The sequence below is a fragment of the Suncus etruscus genome, chromosome 14, assembly GCF_024139225.1.
Source record: "Suncus etruscus isolate mSunEtr1 chromosome 14, mSunEtr1.pri.cur, whole genome shotgun sequence".
Lineage (NCBI taxonomy): Eukaryota > Metazoa > Chordata > Mammalia > Eulipotyphla > Soricidae > Suncus > Suncus etruscus.
Genome location: NC_064861.1, coordinates 3906074 through 3928935, shown reverse-complemented (window position 1 = coordinate 3928935; position 22862 = coordinate 3906074). Strand labels below are relative to the sequence as shown.

At 41.7% G+C, this 22862-nt stretch overlaps 1 protein-coding gene and 1 non-coding gene across 2 annotated transcripts in view; both read right to left on the bottom strand.

Annotated features, from left to right (window-relative positions):
* GSTCD (glutathione S-transferase C-terminal domain containing) overlaps positions 1-22862 on the bottom strand; it is a 75401-nt gene that overhangs the window by 10824 nt on the left and 41715 nt on the right. Inside the window, exons 5-8 of the mRNA XM_049786906.1 lie at positions 6791-6906; positions 6604-6648; positions 4383-4511; positions 1515-1648 (exon numbers count right to left, since the gene is read on the bottom strand). Coding sequence (XP_049642863.1) covers positions 1515-1648; positions 4383-4511; positions 6604-6648; positions 6791-6906 — 424 coding nt within the window. The remainder of the gene's footprint in view (positions 1-1514; positions 1649-4382; positions 4512-6603; positions 6649-6790; positions 6907-22862) is intronic.
* On the bottom strand, positions 15326-15488 carry LOC126029360 (U1 spliceosomal RNA). Its single transcript, XR_007502971.1, has one exon. It is a non-coding gene; the product is annotated as a U1 spliceosomal RNA (small nuclear RNA).

Sequence of the window (22862 nt, the reverse complement as noted above, 5' to 3'; positions counted from 1 at the left end):
CCACAGCTCGACTCTATCTATGCTAGGATCCTGGTTTTTTTTTTTTCCTTTTGTAGTGCTGGAGGTTGAATCCAGGTCTCAAACAAGCAGGACAAGTGCTCTACCACTCCACCACCTACATCCGCAGTCCCTAGACTCACATTTTTTATTTACTAATGCTCGGTGTAGACACTGTAGGGATTGAACTGGGGTGAGTTGCACATATAAGGCAAGTACCCTAATTCCTGAACTATCTCTCCAGCACCTAGGCTCACACTTCTTGAAGGGTTTTAAAAAAGAATATATTTTATACATAGGAAATAAAACTTCAAACATTAAATAAGTCTCAAGTTATGCCCTTTTTCTTTTTCTTTTTTTTTCTTTTTGCCTTCTAAATCTTCTTTTGAATCTGGGGAGGCTGCTCAAAGGACTGAGCTCCTGCTTTGCCTATAGGAATCCCAGATTGGATTCTCAGCAGTCCGTGGTCCCCAGCACCCTCAGGTGGCCAAGCTGGGAATGTCCCTGAGCTTTGCCCAATGGGGGTCTCCCACTCCTATTCCCCAAAAAACGATTCCTTTGGTTTCTCCCAACTAGTTCAATTCTTGGTTATTGCTCAAAACAATTTGGTTATTCCAAAACAATAAAGAAAAAAGGTTATTACTTGTACTTGTTAATTTAAATTAGTTAGATAAATGTCTTTAGGTTTAAATTTGCAGGGGCTGAATGATAGAACAGTAGGGAGCGTGTTTGCCTTGCATGTAGCCCACCCAGGGTTGATGGATAGCATCCCATATGGTTCCCCAAACCTGCCAAGAGTAAATTCTGAGCAAAAGTCTTTAGGTCTAAATTCAAGTGAAAAAGTTTCAAGATTTCTTAAAAGTGATGATGTAATGATGCAACCGTCCTGTGGGGTGCACAGCTGGATAGACCTTCAGTGCCAGCACAGTTAATCTCTCCCATGATGAGAACCATGGTTCTCAGTAACACTGGGGTCAAACTGAAATGTCAAAACCTCTGACAGTCTGAGCCACTCTGTGCCCAGCTGTTACAAACAGTGAGTATGTGAACTTGAGTATACAAACCCTACTATCAGAACTCTACTTTTAGGGTAGACCATAGACCAAAAGGGCTAAAGTAAAGCGCTCGAGGTGAACCAACTTGAAAGGCTAAGAGCCCTGTGATCTGCAGCCCTGCCTACACCACAGACCAATTCTTTTAACAGGGTAGTTTGGTATCTATTGGCAAGACTCAGATAAACATAATAGTAAGTCTGATAGAAAATTTCTAGCAGCCCAGAGGTCAGTGGAAAAAAATAACAAAAACAGAAAATTTCTAGCAGCCCAGTGAGCAAGTTCCAGCGAGAAAAACCTTAGGCACAGTGTGGGGGCTGTAGCACCCCCTATCCCTGGTAACCATGAAGAGAATCTGCTTTTGCAGAAAGAGTAAGTGACATCAACACTGACATCTCACTGCAAGGCCCATGCATTTGTTTTTATCCGCAGGCTGGCGCCGCAGATAGAACATGGAAAGCTCACCTTTTTGGGAAATTGAACTTGGAAGTTCTCTGGATAAAGCCGTAGCAGCAAGGACACGTGACGAAGGTGGCGCGGACACTGATGCAGTGCTCAATCACCATGTCCGTGGCCACTCCACATGCGTGCAAAGCCACCTGGAGGGCAAAGAGATGTCAGTCTCTCTGGGTTAGGAGGGAACCGCTTTTCCTGACCCTTCCTGAGGTCTCAACTTACTGGATTTTTCAATCATGGCTTAACAGTTTAAACTTGGTTAAACCAAAAAGCACAAGATTGACTCTTCATATTTATGAAGAAAACCAAACACATTCCAACTGATATGGAATACATAAAATATTATAAGTAAAGCACAAGGTTCACTCAAAGGGAAATCTGATTTGATGCCAAATGTGGACAATGAACAAGCGCGTGTGCCCAAACTTGGGCTTCCACTGAGGAAGGTTTAGTTTTTGCACTGTAGCCTTTGAACTCAGAATTTCTTTCTTTTTTTTTTTTAATATAATTTTTATTTTGATCATAGTGGCTTACATATTGTTGTCAATAACATTTTAGGTACATATTTACATAAAATCAGGGGGGATTCCCATCACCAGATTGTCCTCCCTATACCTCTGTATGAACTCAGAATTTCTAATCTAGAATGCTTGTTAGCAGTGTGATTCTGAGCCACTTTAAATTTAACTTCTCTGGGCCTCAGTTTCCTCTACTATATGCTGACAGTATTTGTAATTTTGACATATTGTAACGCCATTTCAAATATTAGATAAAAATGTACTTTAAAACTTTTGCAAATGCTGAAGAAATATGATAAAATGTGTGTAACATAAAAATCAAATCTTAGTGCAAGAGCAATTACAGTGTGTAAGGCATTTGCCGATCTGGGTTTGATCCCAAGCATTCCGTATGGTCCTCCAACTACTACCAGTAGTAGTAATTCCTGAACGCAGAGCCAGGAGTAATCCCTGAGCACCACCAGGTGTGCCCAAAAAAACATTAAAACAGAGGCAGGGCATTTGCCTTGAATGCGGCTGCCCAGGTGGGACCTGGGTTTGACTCCTGGTGTTCAATATGGTCCCCTGAGCCAGGAGCAATTTCTGAGCACATAGCCAGGAGTAACCCCTAAGCATCAATGGGTGTGGCCCAAACACCCCCCCCAAATAAAACAAAAATATCAAATCATATCTACAAAGTGCTTTTACAGAATAATGATCCTAAAAACTGGATGAAGAACTGCATTAACTATCTGGGGTTTACCTACACTTACCATTAGTTATTTAAATTTCAGTGGTTTTCTTTTTCTTTTTTTTTGGTTTTTGGGTCACACCCAGCAGCACTCAGGGGTTACTCCTGGCTCTACGCTCAGAAGTCGCTCCTGGCAGACTCAGGGAACCATATGGGATGCCAGGATTCAAACCTCTGTCCTTCTGCATGCAAGGCAAATGCCTTACCTTCATGCTATCTCTCTTCAGTGGTTTTCTTTTTTTTCTCTTTTTTTTTTTTTGGTTTTTGGGCCACACCCATTTGACGCTCAGGGGTTACTCCTGGCAATGTGCTCAGAAATCGCCCTGGCTTGGGGGGACCATATGGGACGCCGGGGGATTGAACCGCGGTCCGTTCCTTGGCTAGCGCTTGTAAGGCAGACACCTTATCTCTAGCGCCACCTTCCCGGCCCCTTTCAGTGGTTTTCTTTAAGAAGGAATGACATTATGAATTGGAGCCATGAATAGTGTTTCAATAATTCATGGAAAAAACTATAAATGCTTTCTAATATATCCATATTTCTTAAATATTTGAATGCTATATTAAAATATAAACGACTGTGAAAACTGTTAAATAAAATAGAGCAAAACTGGGCTCAGTAAAAGCAGATCTAAGGACCTCAATGGGGAAGAATCAAGCCCGCAAAGGCTAGAACCGTGACCTCATCCTGAAGAAGATGTAATGAAGACAACAGTCCTTCCCAGAGACAAAGCTCTGAATTTTAGGGGACAAGGTGCCTTCAGGGTGAAGCAAAGATTTTCTAGATGTGCTTCTCTCAGTAGTAAAAAAAAACAAACTGGTGGTTTCTTCATTGCATTATGCCTTTCTTAAAAGTAAATATTTTTCTATAAAAGTATTAAAATTATTTAAAACAACTAAGAGATATAGCAGGCACTCAAATCTTGAGGAAACTCAAATTTAAACAGAGAGCAAAACATCTTGTATAGGGGCTGGAGAGAGAGCATGGAGGTAAGGCATTTACCTTTCATGCAGAAGGTCATCGGTTCGAATCCCGGCGTCCCGTGCCTGCCAGGAGTGATTTCTGAGCACGGAGCCAGGAAAAACCCCTGAGCACTGCCGAGCGTGACCCAAAAACCACACACACACACAAAAAAAAAAAACATCTCGTATAAAAATGAGCTCATAGGGCCAGAGAGATAGTGTGGAGGTAGGGCGTTTGCCTTGCATGCCTTGCATGCAGAAGGATAGTGGTTTGAATCCCAGTATCCCATATGGTCCCCTGAGCCTGCCAGGAGCGATTCTGAGTGTAGAGCCAGGAGTAACCCCTGAGCACTGCTGGGTGTCACCCAAACCCTCCCCCCACCAAAAGAAAAAAATTGAGCTCATAAATTCCAATTTAAGGACTATCAACCAATTATTATATGGCAAACATTGCCCTCAACTGTGAAGAAAATAAGGTTCTTGTTTTGTAGAGGAATAAATGTTATCTCTATCAATGCAGTATGTTGCTATGTGAAAAAATGCTCATTAGCATACTTTATAGATATAAAAGGTTTATATATAAAATAAAAGGCTTATGTATCTGTTTAGCAATGGTATAGAGATCTATTTCATTTGTGCTAAATAACTTAAAATTGCTTGATTACTTACCCCAAAATTAAACATCCCTGTAAAATACTCCATATTTGCTTGAATAAACCAAATGTTGCTTAAACTGAGCTCATCACTCCTTTTCTTAGCACGGATTAATGATAATTCCTTGTTTTCTATTAATATGATCTAGATTTCATCCAAGAAACAAAAGAAGATTCAGTAACATAATTCAGACATTCTGGCCAAGTATTACTACTGTATTCACAGCTTTAAAAAATGTAGAACAGTGGCTGGAGAGAACAGCTGCAGGGCATTTGCCTTGCACGTGGCAACCTGGGACGAACCCAGGTTTGGTCCCCAGCGTTGCATATGGTCCCCTGAGCCTGCCAGGCATGATTTCTGAGTGCAGGGCCAGGAGTAACCCTTGAGCACTGCCGGGTGTGAACCCCCACCCCCCAAAAGGAAGAACTATTACATTTGCTATTATATTCTGGTGCCAGAAAAGACAACAGTAATAAAGGACAAAATGAATTAAGGTCTGAAACTCTTCATGCTTATGGCATATAGCATGGACATGTGATATAGTAGATTGATAAGGGTAACAAACAGGTGTTTAATAATGAATTTATAATGTACTGTCTATCAGAGCAATCAGATTTGATGACTAGCGAAGATAATATGAAAAGGTAACATTTACTAAAATCTGAGTACTAGATTGAATGAATAGAAATTGGGGCTGGAATGACGGTACGGAAGGGGGGGGTGGTATGATTCTGTGCAGCCAACCCTGGTTGATCCCTGGCCCCATGATTCCCCAGACATTTCCAGGGGCAGCCTGGGAGGCTCCAGGCACAATGGAGTGGCCCAGGCATTGCAAGGTACAAGCTGTCCCTTACCATCTGTCACATGTCATGCTCTGACCTATATATTCTTCCTAATTCTCTTCTAGAGGTAGAATCAAGAATTTGACACCCTGGGGCTGGAGTGATAGCACAGCGGTAGAGCTTTTGCCTTGCATGTGTCCAAGTCCAGACGGACCCCAGTTCTATTACCAGCAACCCCTATGGTCCTTCGTGCCAGCCAGGAACAATTTCTCAGCATAGAGCCAGGAGCCCTGAGTGATGCAGGGTGTGACTCAAACCACCCTCCCTCCCCCCCAAAAAAGAATTTGGCACCCAAAGAAAAACAAACAGAAAATGAATTTGGCAGCATCCAGAGAGATCATGAGCAAAAAAAAATTCGCACTATTTCCATTTTTATTTCAAAGAAGGAATTGACTAAATATGGCAAAAATAGCATAATATTCTAACAAGTAGTGACACATTTATATGAATTACAATGCATTTACTTAAAACCATGTTAAGTAGTCCCTAAACTGTGCTATTTAACATTATTTACAAGAGGGAAACCAATTAGGATAAAATGCATCATTGAGGTTTTCAGTTCAGCTCCAGTGTTTTTCAGAGGATACAATGCATCAAAAAAGCTGTAACTAAAATTGCATTTGCATGTCCAAATTCTTAACAAGCATCCATATGAAGATGCCAGTGGGTACAAAGGAAGAAGCATGAGATGTGGTCAGTGTGGTTGGAGTACTTTTCTCCCCAATTTCTGTCATTATTGCTAGAATTTTGACACTGTAGATACAAATAGGATACCCAAAGGACTCAGCAAGTCTAAGAATCTAGATTTTCTAGTATAAAATCATGCTGAAAATCTGGGTTGGCATATGCTAGTAAATATTTGTCTTGCTTGCTTGTGTAAGATCCAAGTTCAATCCCTGGCACCATAAAAATATGTATTATATTGGGCCAAAGTGATAGCACAGTGGTAGGGTGTTTACCTTGCACGTGGCTGATCCGGGACCAATTCCCAGATCCCATATGGTCCCCCAAGCCTGCCAGGAGCGATATCTGAGCACAGAGTCAGGAGTAACCCCTGAGCGCCGCCATGTGTGGCCCCAAAACCAAATATATATACATATGAACAGTTTGATACTCAACATATAACATGTATGTATTATAATGACGTTGAGCACCAAACTATTTTGATCATAATCATGATTATTTGATCATAATCATTTTACTTAACAACAGAATAGGTATTTTTTATGTTATCTGAAAACATAGCCCTTTCATAAAATTGAGAATTATACAGCAGGACTTTTTTCTTACCCTTTAGGATGATGATTTTACAAAACCTGTTGCCACATATCAGGCCTAGGGATGCTTATTAGCTCCAAGTACAGGGAAGGCCCAAAGGGGCATCCCAGACATACCTGACACATGGGCAGCAAGTGAGCAAGGACGATCCCGACATGGCCCTGAGGAGACAGAAAGAGGCATATTATCCTGGGTCCCAGAGGTGCTGACTGGCCCTGAAACCAGAATTTTGCTGAGGAGAAACATGACCTGACTGGCAGGACCCACTGGGGCATGTGAACAGAATAAAAGGAGATACCGTACCCCACCACTGCAGAAATCCACAATCCGGTCCCCTGACTTGGCCTGGCTGCTCACTACGTAGACTAGGTTGTTCAACTGTTGTTGCTTCCTCAAGGCACGGTCGCTGGACATCTTACCTGAGGAAGATGCGAGATGAAAGGAGTGTTTGAGGGGCCAAGGAGACACAAGGACACGAGGGGGATCACATGCAGGAGGAAGGACATGCCCCAACACACATTTCACTGGGTCTGGGATCTCTGTGTCTTGCACTACCTTCCCTCCTACCCTACTCCACAGAACATGGAAGAAAGAATCTCCCAAGGGGAGAAAACAGGAAGCTCAGAGAGAGGAAGCAAGTGTTAAATGAGTGAATAAAAATGAACTGTATCTTCTGTTGTCGCTCTCAGAAACATTGAGATCTCTTTGAAGAGATTATGGTAAGTAAGAAAAAAAAACCACAACAACATTCCTAGGATGTCCGTTATCTAATGTGAAATATATCATATGTGTTATATTTGAAATATGTGAAATATGTCTGAAATATATCAGCGGTTATTGTTATTTAGGAGGAAATTGGACTTTCCCATTTCTGCTTTGAAACTTCCTTCCCCCATGAGTCAGACTTTAAAAAAAAAAAAAAGAATGCAATTAGAGATTAGAGACAGGGCATTTCCAAGTACAGAATAGGTCCCATAGCATGAAAGCAACTTAACTTCCCTTTCAAAAACTACAAGTGAGGGTCACAGCGGTAAGGTGTTAGCCTTGCAGGCGCTAGCCTAGGAAAGATCTCGGTTTGATCCCCCAGCATCCCATATGGTCCCCCAAGCCAGGAGTGATTTTTGAGCACATAGCCAGGAGTAACCTCTGAGCATCACCGGGTGTGGGCCTGCCCCCCACCCCCCAAAAAAACCCCTACAAGTGAGGTCTACAACAATGCCTTCAGAAGAATAAACAGTTATTTCTTTTTGCATATTTCAAGTGTACATTTTTAACAGTAAGATTATGAAAATACGGGGCCAGAGAGATAGCATGGAGGTAAAGTATTTGCCTTGCATGCAGAAGGACGGTGGTTCGAATCCTGGCATCCCATAGGGTCCCCCGAACCTTCCAGGAGTGATTTCTGAGCGTAGAGCCAGGAATAATCCCTGACGCTGCCAGGTGTGACCCCCCCCCAAAAAAAAAAGATCATGAAAATATAAGAGAGCAGATTTTGGTGATATAAATAAAAGAAAAAAATCCAGGTAATCTTCGGCTTGATCAAAACCTACAGATAGCAAGGTTCCCCTCATCTGTTTTCATAGGAAATAAATAACATAATTCAATTAAAGAATCTATTTATTTATACATAGTTTTTTAAATAGAAAAGAAAGAAATACCATGACATTTTATTCTTTTATCTCCCTTCCTTCTTATATTACTAAAGAAAAACATTGAGAAATTTAAAAAAATTAAATTAGAAACATGAAAATAGAAAACATAGATTAAAAAATCTGTATGATGGAAAAATACACAACATATTCTCAAAGCGAGTTTTGTACATATGTCCACCAGCCATCTACCTAAATTCATAATATCCTAGTTAATGCATAAAACATCGTCTTACGGGCCCGGAGAGATAGCACAGCGGCATATGCCTTGCAAGCAGCCGATCCAAGACCAAAGGTGGTTGGTTCGAATCCCAGTGTCCCATATGGTCCCCGTGCCTGCCAGGAGCTATTTCTGAGCAGACAGCCAGGACCACTGAGCAATGCCGGGTGTGGCCCAAACCCCCCCCAAACAAAACAAACAAACAAACAAAAAAACATCGTCTTATTTTTATAAAACATCATCTTATAAATCTTCCCAGGTAAATACAGTTGCTTCTGTAAATTTTAACACTTCAATAGTATTCTTCTAAATCAGTCCTTCTCAATTATTTTCCGTCATGCCCCCCTAGGGAGGAGAAAAAATTTTAGCGCCCCCCCACGCGACTGTAAATAGTATCTTTATTTAAAAAAACTTTACCTGCAAAAATATATATATAAAATAATTTGAGCTGATTTTTTTTGTTTGTTTGTTTTGTTTTTGGGTCACACCCGGCAGTGCTCAGAGGTTACTCCTGGCTGTCTGCTCAGAAATAGCTCCTGGCAGTCACAGGGGACCATATGGGACACCGGGATTCGAACCAACCACCTTTGGTCCTGGATCGGCTGCTTGCAAGGCAAACACCGCTGTGCTATCTCTCCGGGACCTTGAGCTGATTTTTTAATCAGAGGTGATGTTTGGATTAATGGCTAGCTACGATGACCTATGTTTTGCAATGCATAGCTTTTTGAAGCGGGTTTTGAAGCAGGACACAGCAACTCTCAGCTCCAGAGACAGACAGAGACAGAGACACGGGGCTTAGCTTGTTATGACAGTATTTGCCAGGTCAAACACGACCCTCTTTACTGAGCCTCGAGCCCACCCTGGGGGATGTGCCCCACTATTTGAGAAGCACTGCTCAAAATGTATACAGACATTATGCAGACAATTTCCTGCTGAAGTGAAGTGGTCATCAGAGCACAGCTAAGTCTATATCCACTCTTTTTTTGTTGTTTTGGGTCACACCTGGCAGCGCTCAGAGGTTACTCCTGGCTCTACACTCAGAAATTGCTCCTGGCAGGCTTGGGGGACAATATGAAATGCCGGGATTCAAACTACAGTCCTTCTGCATGCAAGACAAACGCCTAACCTCCATGCTATCTCTCTGGCTCCCTATATCCATTCTTAATAGGCAGCAGGTGGAGAGTAAATCTAAGAGGAAGAACTCATCTACCACTCAGCATGCTTTTCTGCTTGCAGTGCAAAGGTCTTTTTCAAATGCGTCCTTTGCTCAAAATATCTTTCATGGCTTCCATCTGTCTCAGTAAAATCAACTTACTTTTGGCAAGAAACAATGCCTTGAAAGGCCTTCACCTCCTGTTGTGTGCTCCAGTCTCTCAGGACAGCAGGTCCTTCAAGGAATTGATCATGGGGCCGGAGAGATAGCATGGAGGTAAGGTGTTTGCCTTGCATGTAGGAGAATGGTGGTTCGAATTCCGACATCCCATATGGTCCCCCGAGCCTGCCAGGAGCGATTTCTGAGCAGAGAGCCAGAAGTAACCCCTGAGTGCTGCCGGGTGTGACACAAAAACCAAAGGAAAAAAAAAAGGAATTGATCATGTTGAGTCTCAATATATATGTTCTTTGTTTGAAACCCGTTTCTTAGCTTCAGAACCCTAGAAAGTCTGTGACCACCTTTCCTTATTCCTGGCGGTAGTCATGGATTACTTTGGTAATAAATTTTTAAAAACAGTAAGAAAAAAATTCTTGAAACTGTTACTATCCAATATCTTTTATGAAATTCATTACTGTTAACTAGTGAAAAAATTCCTTATTACAAAATGGTACCTATGCACAATTAATTATAACTACCCCAAAAGCATTAGCTGAAGTTACTTATTTCCTTGAGATAGATGATTTTCCCTGAAAATATATGAACTTGGTTCCAATTAATCACAAAGAATATTAGACATTTAATACTTTAAATTTAATTAAACTTTTTTTCAATTTTAAAATAAATTTTGAAGTAATATACCAATTTTACAGATACTACATTAAACATGTCAGGTATCAATGCAATGCCTGTATTTGTTGACATTATAAAAGAATCATATATGATGAGTGCTTTAGGTATGGATGTTAAAGTTTCTACAATCTTTTGTGATGAATTAAGAAAGCAATAAGGGGCCAGCACGGTGGCACTAGAGGTAAGGTACCTGCCTTGCCTGCGCTAGCCTAGGATGGACTGCGGTTCAATCCCCTGGCGTCCCATATGGTCCTCCAACCCAGGAGCGATTTCTGAGTGCATAGCCAGGAATAACCCCTGAGCATCACCGGGTGTGGCCCAAAAAAACCAAAAAAAAAAAAGAGCAATAAATAAAAATTAAAATGTTTTTAATCATGGGGCCAGAGAGATAGCATGGAGGTAAGATGTTTGCCTTGCATGCAGAAGGACGGTGGTTCAAATCCCAGAGTCCCATATGGTACCCTGAGCCTGCCAAAAGTGATTTCTGAGTGTAGAACCAGGAGTGACCCCTGAGCACTGCCGGGTGTGATCCCAAAACAAAACAAAACAAAAAATTAAAAAAAATTTTTAGAGACGAAGTTTCGCTCATTCTGTGGGTAGCCTTTGTATCCTAATCACTATTTCCTTTGAAGTGGAAAAGCTTCTCAGTTTAATGTAGTTCCATTTATTTATTTCTACTTCCACTTGTTTGGACAGTGATATTTCCTCCTTGAAGATGCCCTTGGTCTCAGTGTCATGGAGTGTTTTACCTACGTATGTTCTTCTATATACCTTATGGTTCTGGGTCTGATATCAAGGTCTTTAACCCATTTGGATTTGACCTTTGTGCATAGGGTTAGATGGAGGTCCAAGTCCACTTTTTTGCATGTGGCTGACCAGTTGCCCCAATACCACTTATTGAAGAGATTTTCCTTGCTGTATTTTGTGTTTCTTGCCTCTTTATCAAAGATTGATTGTATGTCTCTAAAAACTATTCACCCAATACCCATTATATAATGGGCTGACATCTAAGAAATACAAGGTACTGACAGAGCTTAACAAGAAAAAAATCTAACACCATCAAAAAATGGGGACAAGAAATGAATAGAGACTTCCTCAAAGAAATGGCCAAAAGGCACTTGAAAAAAATGTTCCATAGCAAGGAGATGAAAATCAAAAGAATGAGATACCATCTCATGCCAAAAAGATTGGCACAGAACACACACACACACACACACACACACAAATATGGAAGTTCCTTAAAATACTGGGAATTGAGCTCCCATATGATCCAGTTATACCACTCATAAGGAAATATTCTATGAACACAAAAACACAATACAAAAATACCTTCCTCACACCTGTATTCATTGCAGCACTATTTACAATAGCCAGAATCTGGAAACAACCCAAATGACTGACAACAAATGAGTAGCAAAAGAAACAAAGTATGGTACATCTACACAGTGGAATACTATGCAGTTATTAGGCAAAATGAAGTCATGAAATTTTCCTATACTTTATGCTGAATGAAATAAGTCAGAGGCAGAGAGATAGACACAGAATAGTCTCACTCATCTGTGGGATTTAAGAAACATTTATGTCTTTTAAGACAGTGTGGTAATAATACCCAGAGACAATAGAGATGAGGGCTGGAAGGACAGGCCCACAATATGAAGCTTACCACAAAGAGTGGTGAGTGCAGTCAGAGAAATAGAATGCCTGTCTTAAAGATATGTAGGAGATTGGAGAGGAGGGAGATAAGGTGCATTGGTGGTAGGAAGGTTGCACTGGTAAAGGGAGGGTGTTTTTTTTTATTTTTATAACTGAAACCCAACTACACACATGGTAATGTAATCATGGTGCTTAAATACATTATAAAAAATAAAATAAGTAACAGTTCAGGTTTTCATAAGGGGGAGAGGGAACTGAGCACTAATGAGTGGGTTTCGACTCAGCACCTGCCCAGACATTTGGACAGATAACACTGTGCTGAATTTGGGGCCAGTGAAATAGCACAGCAGGAAGGTCACTTTCTTACATGTGGCAAATCCCAGTTCAATCTCTCGGCACCACATATGGCCCCAGAGTCCCATGAAGAGTGATCACTGAGCGCAGACTCAGGAGTAAGTGGTCATGGCCCAAAGAAACAAAACCAAAACCAAACCAAAAACTAAACCAAACCAAATCAAATGCCTAACCTTACTCATGTGATTTGTTTCTTAAACACATGACTTTGGGGCTGGAGTGGTGACGCAAGTGGTAGGGTGTTTGCCTTGCACACGCTGACCTAGGATGGACCATGGTTTGATCCCCTGATATCCCCCAAGCCAGGAGAGATTTCTGAGTGCAGGAGTAACCCCTGAGTGTCAAATGGTGTGGCCCATCTGTTTTATTGTGTATCTTGGGTAGCAACTTATTTTAAAACTTTATTATCTGCATATTATTATATTATATATTATTATATGTTCCTGTGACTTTGTTTAGAGAAGTTTATAGAAAGGAACTAGGATGTTCTAGACTTATTAACAATATTTGGTGTAATAATGCTAAGACTTTCAAACTATAAGTATATCTGTAGAAAAGTTCTAATGTTAGGTAAGGGCATTGGGGGAAGGGATACCTTACATTTTCCACCTCTTTGCTTAGACAAAACAAAACCAAAAAAATGAGAAAAGTTACAAAACTTTTGCTCTCCTCTTCTCTGACAGAGATACGAACTCCATATTCGAACCCAAAGCATCAATGTTTAAATTGTACACAATTCCTTTCAAAACAATCAGTCTTCTCCAGATCCTATACATATCACAATTTTTCACCTGAGACTTCTCTGAGCATTGACATTAGAACTTTCCTGCAGATAATATAGTTTGAAAATAAGTTAATATTCAGGTGTCAGCTGTGAAATCATAGGTTGAGTGTTCCACAAACCCCAGTGAGGAAAAAAGATTCCTACGCCCCAGTCCAGGTAGGACAAGAGATTCGAGTCTGGTATGCTGACACAGGAAATAATCCATACATAATTGGGAAAAAATAACAGGCCAGGAGCCCACACTGAAAGCTGTTCACCCACAAGCCAGCCATTTCACCACCATGTGAAATGTCAAGCCAAGATGGCAGCTTACTCTCTGGGCTTTCCAAGTGGTCTTTATTGATAAAACAAAGCCCAGCCCCAAGAGCAGAGACTAGACCAAATGAAAACCTGGCTAACACCAACAACGTTTGACTGGATACAGGTTAATAAGAGAACCTGTGGGCATTATTCAGTAAGGTCAGCAGATGGGCTAAAGCTATTTTATTTACACAGAACTGCCTTGTGAAATCACTGAATAATGCATATATACAAGGATACCCTTATTCTAAGGAAGATATTGGAGAGAAATTTCAATGTCCTTCAAATGTCAAACACTCCAAGAAATTTTCAAGTGTTTCAGGGGAAATGGGCATGCTGAAGAGATGCAGGAGATGAAGACAAACCAGTAAAAAGTGGTGAGTTTATTAAGAATTTATTAAAATGATGGGTGCTTCCTGTAAAAAAAGCACTGGGTTTGTGATTGTTAGGAGATTGGGAGAAGAAGTGAGGCTTAGAAAGCAAAAGCAGGGCCCGGAGAGATAGCACAGCGGCATTTGCCTTGCAAGCAGCCGATCCAGGACCAAAGGTGGTTGGTTCGAATCCCAGTGTCCCATATGGTCCCCCGTGCCTGCCAGGAGCTATTTCTGAGCAGACAGCCAGGAGTAACCCCTGAGCAATGCTGGGTGTGGCCCAAAAGCAAAAACAAAAACAAAAACAAAAAAAAAAAGAAAGAAAGCAAAAGCACAGGGGCTGGAGAGATAGCATGAAGGGTAGGCATTTGCCTTTCATGCAGAGGTCATTGGTTCAAATCCCGGCATCCCATATGGTCCCCTGTAAAAAAAGAAAGAAAGAAAGAAAAAAAAAAAAGACGGATGAAAGGGCCCGGAGAGATAGCACAGCGGCGTTTGCCTTGCAAGCAGCGGATCCAGGACCAAAGGTGGTTGGTTTGAATCCCGGTGTCCCATAAGGTCCCCCGTGCCTGCCAGGAGCTATTTCTGAGCAGACAGCCAGGAGTAACCCCTGAGCACCGCCGGGTGTGGCCCAAAAACCAAAAAAAAAAAAAAAAGAAAAAAAAAAAGAAAAAAAGAAAATGAAAGTATAGATTTTAAGGCAATTGTTTGAAAGGGGAGATGGACATAAGACTAAGTAGAACAAGAGGGTTTTTTTTGGCTTTTGTTTGTTTATTTTTTTTTTGTTTATTTTGGGACCACACCTGGCAGCACTCAGGAATTACTTCTGGCAGGTTCAGGGGATCATATTAGATGCTTAAGAGCAAATCTGAGTGGGTTAAGTGCAAGGCAAACGCTCTACCTACTGTGCTATCGCTAGGCCTACAAGGGTTTTATTTGGGGGGGGGGGGGCACACCCAGCACTGCTCAGGGGTTCCTCCTGGCTCTGCCCTCAGAAATTGCTCCTGGCAGGCTTGGCGGACTATCTGTGATGCCAGAGATTGAACCCAGATCAGTCCCAGGTTGGCTGCATGGCAAATGCCTTACCACTATGCTAATAAAAGCCCCAAGTGGTTTTTTTTTTAAAATGAAAAAAGCTTTAGCACTTGTGTTAACTAGTCCAGTAGAGGGGGGGGAGGGAGAGAGAGAGAGAGAGAGAGAGAGAGAGAGAGAGAGAGAGGAGAAGAGAGAAGAGAGAAGAGAGAGAGAGGAGAGGAGTAGAGAGAGAGAGAGAGAGAGAGAGAGAGAGAGAGAGAGAGAGAGAGAGAGAGAGAGAGAGAGAAACGACTGAGGGAAGGAGTGGGTGAATGAGGTGCACAGAGAGGGACTTAGTCTGGGACACTGAATGCAGTGGAAAGCTCTTCCGCCCGTCCTGTTCCCCACCATGAACTCAGAGGTAATGTGACATGGTTTGGTTCTATTCTGGTTGGTTATATTCTATTTATATTCTTTTTTCTTCTTTTTTTCAGGGGAGAGCGCAAACGCAGTCCCCCACTACCACAAATTATGCAGTCGAGGTTCCCACATTTGGAGAAATCACAGGGTCAGCACATCCGGAGTGCAATGGATAAGCCTCGCCCTGGGGAAACCACCTTCGTGATCATGGTATCTCCCCTGCCAGGTAAGTATCTATTTATATTCTTAAACCGTGTGTAAGTATCAATAGCACCCATGTACTTGAACAGACACTGTGATTAAAGGTGGAAGAAACCTTAGAATTCAGTATCTGATTTTATTTTAGAGGCAAAGAAAGATATCCTAGATATCCAATAAATTAGGAGCAAGTAAGGTGAAGATAATAATGCAGATCACAATAAGCAGATAAGATGAAGATATTTCAAGAACTCTAAGTGTTGGAAGTTCTATCCCTTTTTGTGAAATCTGTGTTCTTTGCATATTTCAAACTCCTTGATTATGATAGTTAAGACAAACACTGCAGCATGAATCTGATTGAAGTGCATATATTTATTTACACAAAGCTGCTCACGGAAGCTAGTGATCCACTCAGGTAAGGAATTTACAGATTAAGAACAAGTATTACACCATCAGAGATTTCACCAACTGACAAAAGAATAGGTCTGGGACAGAGTGATAGTAGTGGAAAAGCGGCTTACATTACACATGTTCAATTCTGGGTACACCATATGGTCCCCCAGGTCTGCCAGGAGTGATTTCTACTTGAGAACTCCTGAATCCAGGAGCTCCTGAGCCCTGCCAGATATGCCCCCCCCCAAAACAAAACAACAAAAAAGAGTAGCTCAAGATTATACTGCAGTATCCTGAAGCACTCAACTTTTGGGAGGAAAGGAAGCACACCCAGAATGCTTGGAGGACCATACAGTGCCAGGGATTAAATCTGGGGATCCCCTCATGCAAAAGCATGCACTTTGTGCCATGGCATCCTAGTCAAATCTAATTGTATGAAGAACAGAGACTATTGCTTAAATCATGGCAGTGATTTTTAGATATTATTTCCACATCAAAACCATCTCCACAGGGGCCAGAGAGAGAACACAACAGTAGGGTGTTTGCCTTGCATGCAGCCATACCAGGAGGAATGGTAGATCAAATCTAGGCATCCCATATGGTCCCCTGAGTCTACCAGGAGCAATTTCTGAGCACAGAGCCAGGAGTAACCCCTGAGCACTGCCAGGTGTGACCCAACCTCCCCCCCCCAAAAAAAAGAAAACAAAAACAAAAAAACCATCTTCACAGGTTGGAGAGACAGTGCAGGGGTTAAAGCCATGCCTTGCACGCAGCCAGTCTAGATGCAATCCCTTACACTGCATACTATCCACTAAGCATTGCCAGAAATGAACCCTAAGCACAGAGCTAGGAGTATGCCCTGAGTACTATCAGATGTGGTAAAACAAACAAACCTCCATGAAACTACGAAAAAGGGGTTCATTTTTAACTCCCACTTTTCACCAATTATAAGAGTTGAATACAATGTCCCCAGAGTTATATGGCTAGTTTATAAAAGGGGAAAATTAACTGGTTCCTGTTGATCTCATTTGAAGAGATCGTCCACAAGACCATTCTGGTTTTGACCCACCTCAACACTTCCCTTCTCTGGGCCTCTGGGCCCCAAAGCACCAATGTACCTACTGAATCAAACACTTCAGTCAGTGTGAAGATTAAGAACCTGTGGACCATGTGGGAACTCTGCTGATCAGCAGTGACTCTGGCGATGGGTGAGTAAAAGGAGGACACTCGAAGAATGGAAGGCAGTGAAAGTCATGCAAAGTCAACCCAAGTATCTTCATCGATCAGACTCAAAACCAGACACTCTGCCACTCAAACATTTCCAACAGCCATAGGAGGAAGGTTTCTGACAAAGGCAATGTGCAGAACATATACGAAGAAAGAGAAGTCACTTTCTGGTGGGCGGGGAAGGAGGATGACTCCCCCTTGACAAGGCAGCTTCCAGGGGGGAAACTTGCACTGCTCCCCTCCTGTGCAGTGCCAGTCTTTTTTAATCCCTGCCTGACCTATTTTCACTTGGCACTGAGAAGGGTACATTGTTCGACTCGGTATTCATCTTTAAGGAGATTAAAGGAAAAGTGAAAGCATATAAGAGGGAAACTCACACAAAGCACTGATATGTACCCCCCTTTCCTAAATCACCTGTCCTAAAGTTAAAAAAAAAATCACAAAAGAAGCCGAACTTGATATTTCACTTCCTCACAAAATAATAGATGAAATTATCAGCAATAAGAGGTGAAGTAATCCTGGATGAAAAGTAGCCTGAAAACCTTTCAGCACAGTTAAGGATCTTGTAAGCCAGCGTCTCTCTGTCTGTCAGACCACAGACACCTCCCCCAATTGTCCCCCATCTGCCCCTTAACCTCATACTGGAATTCTTCTGGGATATACTGGGGTGCCACAGGGATTCACAGAGCCCCTGGCTGAGAACCACTGCTCTACATTATTCACGATGGAGACAAATCATTTCATTCATTCATAAGCAAGAAATTAAAATGATTACATTTTTCTTCATCCAAAGCGTCAATCTGCATGGCAATCCATTCATTATAGATATTTTAAGGCAATTAAAACACAAATGCAACACCATGGAAAGCTCTCTAAATCTATATTTTTGGGAAAGGCATTCCTGGTAACAATCAGGAGCTGCTCTGGGGTGATCGCTTGGGGACCAGGTGTGTTCAAGCGTGAACTCAAGATTCCAGCTTGGAACGTTTGAGCTCCATTTCTGCAAATCCCAAAATATTCATATAATTTAATTTTTTAAAGCATTTTCTCTGCTCTTGCTCTTTCAAAAACATTTGTTAACATTCTCTAAGGGCATATATTTTTCTTAGCTCTAATAATTCTAATACTCTTTTTACTAAAAATATTTTATAAATCCCTTTTATACTGACAGAAAATCCAGACAATGTAGCTCACCATTATGTAACCTCAATAAAAATAATCACTTAGCTATAAAGGAGAAATAAAAGAACATTTATAATCTGTAAGTATTATAATTTATATAGACTGTCATTATTACCAGAGAACAAATATAAAACTTAAATTTCTAAAAACCTCTTCAATATTTAATATTAAACAGCACGACAACTAAATTTTCTGAACTCCCTTTAGCATTTCATGTAATAATTTTGTACTGAAATTTGGCCTTTTAAAATAAATTTCTTGGGGCTGGAGCAATAGCACAGTGGTTAGGACATTTGCTGTATACATGACTGGCCCAGGTTTGATCCCCAGCACCCCATATGATCCTCTGAGCCTGCAGGGAGTAATTTCTGAGCATAGAGCCAAAAGTAACTTGAGCACTGCCAGATGTAACCCAAACACAAACAAAAAATATTTTCTTCAGCCTTGGGCTAAAGCAATAGTACAGGGTGTAGGTAAAGTATCTGTCTTGCATATGGCTGACCCAGGTTCAATCCCCGGTCCCCAAATGATCCCCTAAGCCCCACCAGGAGTAATCCCTGAGCAGAGTGAGAAGTAAGGCACAAGAACTGTCAGGTGTGGTGGCCAGAAACAAACAAAAATTCTTCAGCCTTATTGATGTAGGCACTGTGCTTATAATTGTGTCCTCAGTGTTCCCTCACTGTTAGGGTCCCTCCACACTATCCCTCCAATGTCCCCACAGACTCAGATCTATGGTACTAATCCTCAAGGCTATGATCACTGGCCACTGCTGACTCCCTTCTGAAGTCTCTTTCTGCTCTACATGAGAAAAATCATGTGGCATTTTCAGTCACTCTGATCCCTTCCAGTTCCATGCAGGTGGCAGTGACAGGCAGGACCTCCTCTCTGCTAGGACAAAGTAGGATTCATGGGGCCCGGAGAGATAGCACAGCGGCGTTTGCCTTGCAAGCAGCCGATCCAGGACCAAAGGTGGTTGGTTCGAATCCCAGCGTCCCATATGGTCCCCCGTGCCTGCCAGGAGCTATTTCTGAGCAGACAGCCAGGAGTAACCCCTGAGCACCGCCGGGTGTGACCCAAAAACAAAAAAACAAAAAAACAAAAACAAAAACAAAAAGTAGGATTCATGTCTGGATATGCCATGACGTCTTTCACCACTCCTAGGCAGCTGAGAGGGTTAGTGTTGGGACCGATGCTCCAGGGGACAGAGGCATGCAGGGTAATCCCTAGTGCTCCAGGAACAGAGGCATGCATAGTGTTCCAGGGGACAGAGCTGTGCATGGTGCTCCAAGGGACTGAGGAGAACACAAGTGCTCCAAGAGACAGAGGCATGTGCCATGCTCCAAGGTACCAAGATGTGCATGTCTTTTGACTGCATATCTTTGTGCTCTCGGGTAGGTCTCAGGAAGTGGAATTGCCCAGTCACTGTGAAAGTTTCTACTTCTAAATTTGGAGATGTCTCCCACTGTTCTCTATAGTGGCTAGAGCAGATGACATTCCACCAATATAGGACCAGGGCTCCTTCCCTACCATTTGCCTACCAGTACTGGCCAGTCTAGTATTTCTGCAGGGTGCTGTAGTGGAAGCCTCATGCCCCAAATCTGAAGGATTGCAGAGCTTGGCTCTGGAGCAACACAAACACAGAAAAAAAATCCATGTAAGACTGAAGAGAATATGTTTTTTTTCTTGTAAAGTACTGTCAGTGCCCTGTATATTTTGGATATTAGCCCCTTATCTGATGGGTATTGGGTGAATAATTTCTCCCCCTCCGTGGGTGGCTTTTGTTTTCTGGGCACTATCTCCTTCAAGGTGCAGAAGCTTCTCAGCTTAATATAGTCCCATCTGTTTATCTCTGCTTCCACTTGTTTGAAGAGTGCTGTTTCTCCTTAAAGATGCCTTTAGTCTCAATGTCATGGAGTGTTTTACCTACGTGTTGTTCTATACACCTTATGGTTTCAGATCTGATATCAAGGTCTTTAATCCATTTGGATTTTACCTTCGTACATGGTGTTAGCTGGGGGTCTGAGTTCGCTTTTTTGCAAGTGGCTAACCAGTTGTGCCAACACCACTTGTTGAAGAGGCTTTCCTTGCTCCATTTAGGATTTCTTGCTCCTTTATCAAAAACCAGGTAGTCGGGGCCAGAGAGATAGCATGGAGGTAAGGCGTTTGCCTTTCATGCAGGAGGTTATCGGTTCGAATCCCGGCATCCCATATGGTCCCCCGTGCCTGCCAGGAGCAATTTCTGAGCCTGGAGCCAGGAATAATCCCTGAGCACTGCCGGGTGTGACCCAAAAACCACCAAAAAAAAAAAAAAAAAAACCAGGTAGTTGTATGTCTGGGGAACATTCTCTAAGTACTCAAGCCTATTCCACTGATCTGAGGGTCTGTCTTTATTCCAATACCATACTGTTTTGATAACTATTGCTTTGTAATACAGCTTAAAAATGGGGAAAGTAATGCCTCCCATATTCCTTTTCCCAAGGAGTGCTTTAGCTATTCGAGGGTATTTATTGTTCCAAATGAATTTCAGAAGTGTTTGATCCACTTCTGTGAAGAATGTCATGGGCATCTTCAGAGGAATTGCGTTAAATCTGTACAATGCTTTTGGAAGTATTGCCATTTTAATGATGTTGATCCTGCCAATCCATGAGCAGGGTATGTGTTTCCATTTCCGCGTGTCCTCTCTTATTTCTTGGAGCAGTGTTTTATAGTTTTCTTTGTATAGATCCTTCACATCTTTAGTCAGGTTGAATCCAAGATATCTGAGTTTGTATGATACTAATGTGACCCCATCTAACCCCATCAAAAAATGGGGAGAAGAAATGAACAGACACTTTGTAAAAGAAGAAATGCAAATGGCCAAAAGGCAATGAAAAGATGCTTCACGTCACTAATCGTCAGGGAGATGCAAGTCAAAACAACTATGAGGTTACCATCTCACGCCACAGAGATTGGTGCACATCACAAAGAATGAGAACAAGCAGTGTTGGCAGAGATGTGGAGAGAAAGGAACTTTCATCCACTGCTGGTGGGAATGCCATCTACTCCAACCTTTATGGAAAGCGATATGGAGATTCCTCCAAAAACTGGAAATTGAGCTCCCATATGATCCAGCTATACCACTCCTAAGGATATACCCGAGGAATACAAAAATACAATACAAAAATCCCTTCCTCATACCTATATTTATTGCAGCACTATTCACAATAGCCAGACTCTGGAAACAACCAAGATGCACTTCAACAGATGAGTGGCTAAAGAAACTGTGGTACATATACACAATGGAATATTATGCAGCCTTCAGGAGAGATGAAGTCATGAAATTTTCCTATACATGGATGTACATGGAATCTATTATGCTGAGTGAAATAAGTCAGAGGGAGAGATAGATGCAAAAAGGTCTCACTCATCTATGGGTTTTAAGAAAAATGAAAGACATTTTTGCAATAATTCTCAGAGACAAAAGAGATGAGGGCTAGAAGGGGCAGCTCATGACATGAAGCTCACCACAAAGAGTGATGAGTTTAGAGAAATAACTACATTTTGAACTGTCCTAATAATGAGAATGTATGAGGGAAATGGAAAGCCTGTCTCGAGTACAGGTGTGGGTGGGGTGGGGAGAAGGGAGATTTGGGACATTGGTGGTGGGAATGTTGCACTGGTGAAGGGGGATGCTCTTTACATGAAATCATACAACTACAATCATATTTGTAATCATGCTGTTTAAATAAAGATAATTAAATAAATATATATATTGTGTGTATGTATGTATGTATGTATGTATGTATGTATATATGTATGTGTGTGTATATATATATATATATAAAGACTGAAGAGAATAAAACAGGTCCAGGAAAATTTTACCACTAGCTTTCTGCTCACTAGCAAAAGATAACAGCAGACAGACTGACTAGTTGTGGAAACCAAAACTGCAACCAGCTTCTTCCTGAGACCTGAGGTTTTTGTTGGGAAGAGAAGGACCTTGGGTGGAGAATGGATATAGGACCAATTCAGAGGTACTTCTAGTCCATGACAAATACAAGCCAAGAAGAATTATCCTGAATAAAATGAAAAGCAGTTACTCCAACAGGGCACCATTCTCACTGCCGTGAGCTGAGACTTCATATTTCTCTGATTGATATTTACCTACGATAAAGAGCACTTTTGCATAAAACCATTTGTGTTTTTTTTTTTCTTAGAGTTTTGGGCCCAAACCGACTGATGTTCGGGTAACTCCTGGTTCTGCGCTCTGGGATCTCTCATCCTGGCAGGCTTGGGAAATCATAATCACATGATGCCGTGAATTTCCATCACAGTTATTATGTGCTTTCACAATTTTAATTTTAAAAAGTGGAGTTTTTGAATTAAAATATTTCCTTTTGAGGCTGGAGAGATAGCACAGCAGTAGGGTGTTTGCCTTAGATGCTGAAGGATGGTGGTTCGAATCCCACCATCCCATAGGGTCCCATGAGCCTGCCAGGAGCGATTTCTGAGCATAGAGCCAGGAGTAACCCCTGAACTGCCGGTGTGACCCAAAAACCAAAACCAAAAACAAAGAAACAAACAAAAAAATTCCTTTAAAAAAGAATACAGGTTATCAGCTAAGCTTAA